We start from the raw sequence: 11,472 nt of genomic DNA on the forward strand, positions 1-11,472 counted from the left end.
CCAGACCTGTAGAGTCCAGACCTGTAGAGTCCAGACCTATAGAGAACAGATCTGTAGAGTCCAGACCTATAGAGACCAGACCTGTAGAGTCCAGACCTGTAGAGTCCAGACCTATAGAGAACAGATCTGTAGAGTCCAGACCTGTAGAGTCCAGCACAGAAGCCAGTGGTTCCCAGACAGGAAGTCTTTACTTCTTCAGTCTCTGGAGGTTTATATAAACCAGAGACATGAGGGTGACGACAGAGGGGCTGATGGGAAAACCAGGTCATGAGTCAGTCAGTCTGGGAACCACTGGATCATTAGATGAATATTGTAATAACAGATTTACAGCAGATGTTGTATTTTATAACTGAACATTAGCTTAGCATCACTTCCATGTTTACCAGTGGAGTCTGTGAAACAATCTTTAATTTCCCCTAAACACACTAAAGACCTGACACTGGAAATCTGCCTTCATTTAACCTTTATTAACGATGTGATTAAGGTATTTAGAATCAGTCTGCTCAGTTTAATGGGCAAAAACTCTTTTCCCTTAATTTAAGAATCTCTTCCAGGCTGTTTAAGACAATCCTGTAACTGTGGAGAGAATCCACTTAAACCTTCTGAATAAACCTGAATTTACAGATTCATTTAAGAACTGCTTGTAATGTTGTTTTCACATTAAACAGATGTTTTACCCATAAGTCTGTGCAGGAAACCAGAAATACCAGAGTTACTGAGTAATAACCTCGTTAATTATCAGCTGATTGAGCCCTGACATGAACTTTAATAACCTTTAGCTCATCATTAATGGATCAGTCTAATTGAGGGACGTCATGGACAGTGTCTTTAAGGGGTTTCATTTTGGTCTTTTCAAATTAAAGGTCTCCTTCAGTATGGTGCGTTCACTGTCACGTTCACAGAGCTCAGAAACACAGATGTTGTTTCTTCTGGCAAACGTGGAGGCTGTAGAGTTGTGTTGTGCATGTTGTGTGTTGTTGTGTGTTTTTGTGTGTGTGTGTGTGTGTGTGTGTTTCTGACCGTTGCACTTGTTCCCCGTCAGGCGAGTGACACCGTCCCAATAATAGAGGAGCCATGTGACAAGCTTCAGTTACAGCAGCCCTACTCTCCCTATGTGGGCTTCTCCCCTCCATGGGTATTAAACTGTACACACTATATTTATATGTGACACTCTTCATATAAACTGACTTCAGGTCAGCTCTGTATATAAACTGACCTCAGATCAGCTCTTCATATAAACTGACCTCAGATCAGCTCTTCATATAAACTGACCTCACATCAGCTCTTCATATAAACTGACTTCAGATCAGCTCTTCATATAAACTGACTTCAGGTCAGCTCTGTATATAAACTGACCTCAGATCAGCTCTTCATATAAACTGACCTCACATCAGCTCTTCATATAAACTGACTTCAGATCAGCTCTTCATATAAACTGACTTCAGATCAGCTCTTCATATAAACTGACTTCAGGTCAGCTCTGTATATAAACTGACCTCACATCAGCTCTTCATATAAACTGACTTCAGATCAGCTCTTCATATAAACTGACTTCAGATCAGCTCTTCATATAAACTGACCTCAGATCAGCTCTCAGTCTCTGTCGTGTCACTGGAGCTTCAGTCAATATTAACCCACATTCACTCATAGATTTCTAACAACATGGAGCTGCATGTTTTATCTGCACGATCATCGGCATGCTGCTGCTGCTGCTGCTGCTGGGAGGTGGTGGTGGGGGGGGGTTCTTCTACCTGATAACTAACAGATTTCATACAGAGTCATCAGCTGCACAAATTTCCCTTAATGTTACTAACACCCCCCCCCCTCCTCTGGCTCTGGTTTTAGGCGACCAATGATCCCATCAGCCCCGTGGATGGGATAGAGCCGATGCTCCGCCCCTTCAGTCTGGTCATTCCCTTCACCGTGCAGAAAGGAGAGATCACAGGTAAGATGCTGTTACACTGATTTTATTATTTTACATCAGATCTCAGCTGCTACACATGAACACAGAACTACACATCTCATTTATAACGATCAATAACGTGTGTAACGTGTGTAAGTGTCAGTATGGACTCCTGTGTTTCAAAGAGTTAAATGTGCTGCAGAGGAAATGACATCATCAGTATTCTTGATCTTTCTGTTTAAACTGTATGAGTGGTTCAGATTTGATCTCAGATCACACATTTGTCCGGAGGAGTTGTACAGTCTGTGCAGCACATGATTCTCTGTATCCTGGGAGAGAAAATCCATTTCATGGTAGAAACCAATTTTACTTTCTTTACTTATCAGAAACCCAGTGCTGTGGGGAACTTACACAAGTATATATACTATAGAATATATAATAATACTGAGTTCCTGATTCAGGGAGTTTAAATGTTAAATGTTATTGTCAGTGAATCTCATGAGCAGATCAAACCACCAGCGTCAGTTTGTCTCTCAGTTTCCTAACAGGATATATCAGGCTCATAATACTTGTTATTAGTAGCATACATTCATTGTTGGACTGGGTCTGCACAAGGGATTTAATGACAATAAGAAAAATATAGAAAATCACTGGACTTAAAGTTTGAAAAAACAGGAACTAATAACATATTTTCAAATTATTTTATTTTCAAATCTCTTTGAATGTAAGAATTTACCATCAAAGCCACAGTGGCGATAAACAGTGGCGACCATGATAAGTTAAAGAACTGCTGTGGGTGACTCGTTATCCAGGTGAAGTGCGGATGCCATCTGGTCGAACCGCCTGTCCTCACATCACCGACAACAAGGACGGCACGGTCACTGTGAAATACTCCCCGACTGAACGAGGTCTGCATGAGATGGACATCAAATATGACGGAAACCACATCCCAGGTGAAACCTCCAGAATATATTTACTCAGTATCTTTCCTGCTGATCTGAGGTCTGTGTCTCAGGCAAAGAGCAGAGTGTCATCAGCAAACAGCTTCAGGATCCATCAGACTCTGGATTTATGTTTTAACTTTAATACAATCATGAAACATCATCAGTAATGCACAGTTTGTTTTCTGTGTTTCAGGAAGTCCTCTTCAGTTCTACGTTGATGCCATCAACAGTGGTCATGTGACGGCGTACGGTCCCGGTCTGAGCCACGGCACCGTGAACAGACCGGCCACCTTCACTATCGTCACTAAAGACGCTGGAGAAGGTAGAAATAACGTGAAAAATCTGCAGGAAGTTTCATTGACAGTAGACCAGAGAGTGTTGACTGGTGGAAATGCGTCTTATACTGAATGAAGTCTCTTATGATGGGCCGGTCCTCATCAGTTTGTCTCTGTGCAGGTGGTCTCTCTCTGGCTGTCGAGGGTCCGTCTAAAGCAGAGATCAGCTGTAAAGACAACAAAGACGGGACCTGTACCGTGTCCTACCTGCCCACCGCACCTGGAGACTACAACATCATCGTCAAGTTTGATGACAAACACATCCCTGGCAGTCCCTTCACCGCCAAGATCACCGGTAACACAGCTTTAAAGATTTAAGATTTTTCTTGACACACAAAAAATCATGTGACCGGTTGAGCTGTGTCTGACTCTGTGACCGAAGGATTTCAGTATCTCCACTTTATCCCTGTGTGAGTTTTATTGTGGAGTTCCTCAGGGTTCAGTTGTAAGAACACTTATTTTCTTCACAGTGCTGCACACAGTGATATTATATTTAGGTAAAGCACTGATTTCACTTTACGCAGACGACACTCTGTTTTATCTTCAAGTCCCAACAGTCCAAACCAACCCGTCCTTTTAAAGCAACTGCAGCATGTTCATGTTGTTGTGTTTGACCTGCAGGTGACGACTCCATGAGGACGTCTCAGCTCAATGTTGGCACGGCAACAGATGTTTCCTTGAAGATCACAGAGACAGACCTGAGCAGTCTGACGGCAACCATCAGAGCGCCATCTGGAAATGAGGAGCCATGTCTGCTGAAGAGACTTCCCAACAGACACATCGGTCAGTTTCTGCTGTTCACAGATCAGTTCAGTCCAGGAGCTCAAGCTAACATTGAGCTAACGCTAAGTAGATAACTTGTGGTAGTTATCCAAGAGGCATCCAATATTTTGTAGCCTAACATAAACAACCAGTGATGACTACCTGCAACTGAAGTTTTCGTCCCACCTGCAGGTATCTCGTTCACGCCGAAGGAAGTGGGTGAACACGTGGTGAGTGTGAAGAAGAACGGGAAACATGTGACCAACAGTCCGTTTAAGATCATGGTGGGTCAGTCGGAGATCGGAGACGCCAGTAAGGTGAAGGTCTACGGTCAGGGGCTGGTGGAGGGACACACTTTCGAGGTGGCTGAGTTCATCGTCGACACCAGGAACGCAGGTAAGATTTAAAGTTGTTAAAGTTCATGTCAGCTGAGAGGAAACTCCTCTGTCAGTTTCCTGACAAACGTTGTGATGAATTTTCCTCACCGTCTGGTTCTCTCAGGTTATGGAGGTTTGGGTCTGTCCATCGAGGGTCCCAGTAAAGTGGACATCAACTGTGAGGACGTTGAGGACGGCACCTGTAAAGTCACCTACTGTCCCACTGAACCTGGAAACTACATCATCAACATCAAGTTCGCAGACCAACACGTACCAGGTACGAGCCCGACCGATGAGCGTCTACACAGGAAACGTACCTGTGCGTTAAAGTGTGAAGGACTTTTATCACCTTCATTTCACCAGTTTCTGTTCAAAGAATAATCCAGATTTTAGTTTTAATTTGTTTATATGAAAACAGAAAAAGTAATGTCTGTCTAACTCACTGTGCTGCAGGTTTCAGGTCTGGTTGGTGTGTTCAGGATCTTTACATTTGTGTTAAATGTTTCATGTCTTTACTTCATCAGCTGAGAGACAGATTTCATCTTTAAGTTAAACTTGTCTCGTCCAACAGGAAGTCCATTCACAGTGAAGGTGTTCGGCGAGGGCCGGATGAAGGAGAGCATCACCAGGAAACGTCAGGCGCCGTCCATCGCCACCGTGGGCAGCACCTGTGACCTCAACCTCAAAATACCAGGTGAGCTGTGACATCACTGTCCCCTCTGCCTGTCTGCACCTGTCCTCCCCGCTTCCTCCTCTTCACCTCCTTCTCTTTGTCCCTCGTTTCCTCCTTCCTCCCCGCATCTCCTGCTGGTTTCAGGGAACTGGTTTCAGATGGTCTCGGCTCAGGAGCGTCTGACTCGGACGTTCACTCGCAGCAGCCACACCTACACCCGGACCGAGAGGACAGAGATCAGTAAGACTCGAGCCGGGGAGACGAAGAGGGAGGTGCGTGTGGAGGAGAGCACGCAGGTGGGAGGAGACCCCTTCAGAGACGTGTTTGGAGACTTCCTGGGCCGAGAGAGTCTGAGCGGGTTCAGCGGCAGCCGACCGCCTCTGCAGGACGGTGTGTGTGTGTGTGTGTGTGGACGAGTGTGTGTGGAGTTTCTAACCTTTTAAACTCTAACTGAGGATGTTTAATCAGGTTTTCAGTGTCTGTACATGTGTGTGAAAGTCATCACTGTAACAGCTAACGTCCTGCTGCATGTGACTGCATTCTAACAGAAACCTACCCATGATGCATCACTCTAATGGCTGGATTCTTTTTTTTTTTAAGTATATTTTTTGGACTTTTTATGCCTTTATTGGATAGCACAGTGGAGAGAGACAGGAAATGGGAATGACATGCAGTAAAGGGCCGTCTGATGCGGGATTTGAACCGGGGCCGACGGCAGCGAGGACTGTAGTCTCTACATGTGGGGCGCCGGCTCAACCCACTGCGCCACTCGACGCCCCAATAACTGGTTTCTTTAAAGCTGTATTTTCACGCTGACTGTGATTGTAACTGCTCATTTCGTCTCCACCTTCTCTTCACTTTGTCTTAATAAAATCATAATCTGATGTGTCGTCGCTTTGAGGTGACAAACAAACACGAACAAACATTATATCGTCATCATGATGCTGTGGTTTGGTTCACTTTCTGAGTTCTGACTGGGCTGAGTCTGGGCCAAACATGGGCCAGAGCTGGCACACATTCAGTCTTCAGATACTGGTTTTGTGTCGACATCTGTTTCCACATCAGTTTATGTTTCCTCTAACTTTATCTGCCTAAGCTTTAACCAGTTTCAGGTTCACCGTAAACCAACCTAGACCCCAGTCATGGTGCAGGAAACAGAAACCAGATCTGAATCTGACTCTGTGCATTCATTTAATTTAATGCTTTAATGCTTAATTCTTCAAATTTAGATTCAGATATAAATTGTGAGAAGTCTGAAACTGTGGTCGGATCGTACAGAGACTCTAAACACCTGACAGTTTGTAGTGAACATGAGATATTGAATATGTCCCATATGTCCACTGTAGACCAGGGACCTTAGTACAGACCACAAAGACTTAACTGAGATCACCATGACAACAGCTCTGTGACTGATTGGGTCCTGACTTGCACTTGAAAAGTGAGGTTGAGTGTGTATTAATGAGATATTAACCAGTGTGCGATCCATTACGTCTTCGTGCATGTTCTGCAGACATCCACACTCTTTAGACCACAAACCATCTGATCCACGTCCCTCTCTCTCTTTGTCTTCCTCCTCCCCTCCCTCCCTGTCAGGTGAGGCAGGTAACCAGGAGATGACAGCTCAGGTGACGAGTCCTGGGGGAAAGACGGAGGACGCAGAGATCATTAAAGGAGAGGATAGCACCTACAGTGTCCGCTTCATCCCTCAGGAGATGGGACCTCACACCGTTAACGTTAAATACCGGGGCCAACACGTGCCCGGGAGCCCCTTCCAGTTCACTGTGGGGCCCCTGGGAGAGGGAGGGGCCCACAAGGTCCGAGCAGGAGGAACTGGACTGGACCGAGGAGTGGCAGGGATCCCAGGTGCGCTCGACTCACTCACTTTACTTCCATTATATGTGGGTAGTTTAGACTGTCCCAACATGATTTTATTCTTTTATATGTGACAAAACATAAAAGATAAAAGTGAAATGTGTGATGTGTCTCAGCCGAGTTCAGTATCTGGACCAGAGAGGCCGGAGCTGGGGGTCTTTCCATCGCTGTGGAGGGACCCAGCAAAGCCGAGATCACCTTTGAGGACAGGAAGGACGGATCCTGTGGAGTCGCCTACGTGGTTCAGGAGCCTGGTGAGACTGTAACACAGACTCTAGATCAGGGTTCTGACTAAGACCCAGGACTACAGTGGCCACAAGGCTCAGTTACAGGTCCACTACAGTTTTATATTCGTGTCATCGCTGAGAGTCGCCCCATAAACACAACAGTAATGTTCGTCACTAAGCAGACAACGCTCCGCTCTGTACAGCAGAGACTCAAACAACCAAACAAATAATCAAAGAGGTAAACAACACAATCATATGTTAGTGGCAGGATTTCACCTTTTACTCACCACGGTCACATTGAATGAATGAAATGTTACCACAGATAATAACAATAACAGCCAAAACCACAAAAAGTAAAACGGAACAAAGTGATATCACGGTGAAATCACCTGCACTGTTAATTTAGAAGACAAAAGAAAAGTAGATTTTACATAATGAATAATAAACTTTATTTGTATTGTTCTTTTCTTAACAATCATACCAAGCACAACATTTACAAAGCAAATAATAAAACAGTGAATTGTAGCAAATGCAAGTAAAAATGAGAGAAAATTAAATCAAAAGTAAATGAAAACACATAAAATCTAATCCAGTCTGAGGGAAAACACAGGTATGAAACCAGTCATATATTTTACCTTCACGTCAGCAGTAACAAATAAAACATATCCAATGATGAAAAATCATGACTGGACGATATTCTTCATTCTCCACTGACATTAACATGATGCTGATATAATAAGTTGGTATATTCTGTCTTCTCTGCAGGTGATTATGAGGTTTCTATTAAATTCAATGATGAACACATCCCAGACTCTCCCTTCATCGTCCCCATCGCCACGCTGTCTGACGACGCCCGCCGCCTCACCATCACCAGCCTGCAGGTGAGAGGACGTCATCATTAGATCAGATGAGACAGCTGAGTCCCTCCATATTAAACCCTCTGATGGCTCATCTGCTAAATTAACGAGCGACATTTAGATTTTCTATGAATAGATTTATTATTAGTGTCTGACTGACATGAGTGTATTTCTGTGATCATGTGTGTAAATGTATCTCCTGTTATATCTGTAGATTTGACCTCTGACCTTTGTGGTGAACATTTAAAGCCTTAATATGTCTCCTCATGCACATTTACACAAACACAAACTTTTATTCAGGGAAAGTCGACGTGCTTTAATTAAAAAGATAGAAAGAAGAAAATATTTATTGCTGCTGCAGTAACACCATTACTTGTGTTTACAGGCTGATTCACTGTTAGCAGTAAACTCTTAGAGTTTCATGAGATGGAAGGACTGACTTCACCACCAAGCTACATTAATAAACAAACCAGTAATTACTGCTAACTTTGATTAACCCTCAATCAAATCCCTGTTTTATACTGAGGTCTGAAGAAAACCTCAGACACTGTTTATATTAAGCTATACGTTCATTCACAGCAGAGCATAAAGCTAACAGATGAATCCCCTTTGCTCTTCATAAGGAGATGGGTCTGAAAGTGGGGCAGGAGGCTTCCTTCGCTGTGCAGCTGAACGGCGCCAGAGGGCTGATCGATGCCAAGATCCACACACCATCAGGAGCCATAGAGGAGTGTTACATCACTGAGATGGACAGTGGTAAGACCCAAAAGTCACTGAGTCTTCAAACTGTCCAGTGGAAGGATCTGATGAGTCCCACAAGGCTTGAGTCTAGATCCACTGCTTCTTTGTTTTTACCTGGATGTGTCTTTATCCGCCATGCAGATGACACCCAGCTCTATACAGCTGTTGATCCTGATGATCTGATCCCTCTGACCATCTTCACTGCAGTGAAAACTGAAACTCTGACATCTATTGGTCAGAATTCCCTTGAACAGAATCAGGACCAAACAGATTCTACAGTGCATAACTTATACGGCAGAAACTATGTCACACTGCAGCAAAAAGATTTGAGCATTTCTGTTGGTACAGAGCTGATGATGGAAATCCATCTGAAACTCTAAACTCAGTTTGAGTCTCATTAACTCTTCTTCTGTTTCTACAGATCAACACGCCATCAGGTTCATCCCGAGGGAAAACGGCATCCACTCTATTGATGTTCGTTTCAACGGCAGCCACGTCCCAGGCAGCCCCTTCAAGATTCGAGTGGGAGAACCAGGACAGGTCGGAGATCCCGGCATGGTGTCTGCCTTTGGACCGGGACTGGAGGGAGGAACCACAGGTACACACCAATAATATACACCTTCATTTTAAAGTCTTGAATCATCCAGTGAAGAAGGTGTAACGGGTGTCATCTCCTCCTGCAGGTGTGGCCTCAGAGTTTATCGTGAACACCTGTAACGCCGGCTCCGGAGCTCTGTCCGTCACCATCGATGGACCGTCCAAAGTGAAGATGGACTGTCAGGAATGTCCTGAGGGCTACAAGGTCTCCTACACACCCATGGCTCCTGGAAGCTACCTGATCTCCATCAAGTACGGGGGACCCCAGCACATCGTAGGAAGCCCCTTCAAGGCCAAAGTCTCAGGTGAGTCAGTGGACCATCAGCACCACTCTGACAGACTGGAGGTTCTGCACAAACCTACAACTGGGACGTGAACCCAGCCTGTAACCCTGTGATTAAGACACAGGTCACATAAACCTGGACCGGGACTGACCCCGAGGCTGTATTTTTACTTTATTTAACACTGAAGACCAAAAAAGTTGCATTCTATAATAAATAGATCCAAATCAGTACAATGTGTAAAACTGTCTGCACCAAAGCTGTAACAGAACTTGACTTTGGACTGGACCAGAATCAATAACTACAAGAACCTAGAAGATGCCTAAAGTCTCCTTCAGGCTCAAAGACCACATGATCTTCCAAAGACCTCTAGAACCTCCTCTAAGACCAAACCACCTTTTGGACCCAGAGAACCTTCTAACTGACCCCAAGAACCACATAGAGGAACTACAGAATCTCCTTTAGGTTCTCCAGATACTGTGCAGACCAGCACCAGATGGAAGTGAACTGGACTCGTGTGTTGTTGCTGTGAACTTCATTTCCACTGATCTCATGTGTCTTTAAATGTCTCTGCAGGACCTCGTCTCTCCGGGGGACACAGTCTCCACGAGACGTCGTCTGTTCTCGTGGAAACTGTCACCAAGTCGTCCATGATGGGCGGGGCCTTCGGCTCTTTACCCAAGTTCTCCTCAGACGCCAGTAAAGTGATCTCCAGAGGCGCCGGCCTGTCGAAGGCCTTCGTGGGTCAGAAGAACACGTTCACCGTCGACTGCAGCAAAGCAGGTGAGGACAGGAAGTGAACACACGAGACGTGAAGGAGATGAAAGCTGAGGTTCTCACTGTGGTCTGTTTCTCTGTCCTCGGCTCTGCAGGCACCAACATGCTGATGGTGGGGGTCCACGGCCCCAAGACGCCCTGTGAGGAAGTGTACGTCAAACACATGGGCAACAGGATGTACAACATCACCTACACCGTCAAAGAGCAGGGCAGCTACATCCTCATCGTCAAGTGGGGGGACGAGAACGTCCCCGGCAGTCCCTTCCACGTCACCGTCCCTTGAACCTGAACTCTTGGTCTTCATGTCCGCCCCCCCTCTGCAGCCTCCCTCCCTCCACCATGCACTGAAGACTGTTCACTCGTGTTCCTGCCACTCTTTCATTCTTTGTGCCAAAGTTTCATTTCTACCTGCGTCCTGTGTCTCTGCAGCAGCTTCATGTTAACCATCTTTACATCAGCAGCTTAACGAACCAGCTGCTAATTAGTTTGAATTCATCTCAGTGTGACCAGTGGCCTGATGCTCAGATAGAAGGTGTGGACAGGTGAGTGTGTTGATGGTAAACAGTGTGTCAGGTAAACCTCACCTGTTCTCACCTGTTCTCAGATTCATGTTAGTGACAATCAGCCTCTGATGAGTGGAAGCTCTCAGCAGGTTCGTCAGCTGTTTCCTGTTTCCTGTTTGAAGCTGCAGTGATCAGGATCAGGACAAACTGTGACTTTCATTTATTTATTCTCCGAGCTTTTGTTTCCTCTTTTGTTTTCTTTGACAGAAAATGGTCTTATTGTAGAGGAGAGGAGGTGAAGAGGAGCTTCTGTTTTTTTTTACCACAGGGAGGAGGTGCAGAGAGGAGTCCGTTTATTTGTGATGAAGCAGGTGATGTTCCACAGTATTACAGAGTGACATTTTATAGTGTTTTATATGTATCAGTGGATGAATGAAATAAATGTTTGATATGTTCAGATTGTGCAGGCATAATTAAAGTTCATCTGCTGATGTCACAGGAGGCGGAGTCTCAGACACAGACCGTCACATGATCACATCAATGAAAACATGTCAGAGTCGTCATGTTGTGTTTCCTCTCGTCACCATGGTTACCAGGTGAACTGAACCAGGTGATCTGAGGAG

General features: G+C 45.1%; 1 protein-coding gene across 8 annotated transcripts in view; it reads left to right on the plus strand.

Moving 5' to 3' along the window:
• Positions 1–11,306, plus strand: part of LOC111669172 (filamin-C-like) — a 47,612-nt gene extending 36,306 nt beyond the window's left edge. For 2 of the 8 annotated variants that reach the window (XM_023425425.2, XM_023425431.2), the window contains 18 exons: positions 1,043–1,135; positions 1,846–1,945; positions 2,716–2,856; positions 3,041–3,169; positions 3,289–3,477; positions 3,804–3,965; positions 4,137–4,340; positions 4,446–4,598; positions 4,893–5,015; positions 5,139–5,384; positions 6,588–6,857; positions 6,983–7,120; positions 7,859–7,974; positions 8,574–8,706; positions 9,113–9,289; positions 9,375–9,593; positions 10,146–10,352; positions 10,442–11,306. In XM_023425425.2, coding sequence (XP_023281193.1) covers positions 1,043–1,135; positions 1,846–1,945; positions 2,716–2,856; positions 3,041–3,169; positions 3,289–3,477; positions 3,804–3,965; positions 4,137–4,340; positions 4,446–4,598; positions 4,893–5,015; positions 5,139–5,384; positions 6,588–6,857; positions 6,983–7,120; positions 7,859–7,974; positions 8,574–8,706; positions 9,113–9,289; positions 9,375–9,593; positions 10,146–10,352; positions 10,442–10,629 — 2,988 coding nt within the window. In that variant the 3' untranslated portion in view covers positions 10,630–11,306. The remainder of the gene's footprint in view (positions 1–1,042; positions 1,136–1,845; positions 1,946–2,715; positions 2,857–3,040; positions 3,170–3,288; positions 3,478–3,803; positions 3,966–4,136; positions 4,341–4,445; positions 4,599–4,892; positions 5,016–5,138; positions 5,385–6,587; positions 6,858–6,982; positions 7,121–7,858; positions 7,975–8,573; positions 8,707–9,112; positions 9,290–9,374; positions 9,594–10,145; positions 10,353–10,441) is intronic. The other 6 variants (XM_023425428.2, XM_023425432.2, XM_087179073.1 and 3 more) reach the window with 4 other exon arrangements.
• The last annotated feature ends 166 nt before the right edge of the window (positions 11,307–11,472 follow it).

This window comes from Seriola lalandi, unplaced genomic scaffold, assembly GCF_002814215.2.
Source record: "Seriola lalandi dorsalis isolate HSWRI2012SDOR001 ecotype SW California unplaced genomic scaffold, Sedor1 jcf7180002054778, whole genome shotgun sequence".
In the NCBI taxonomy this organism is placed as follows: domain Eukaryota; kingdom Metazoa; phylum Chordata; class Actinopteri; order Carangiformes; family Carangidae; genus Seriola; species Seriola lalandi.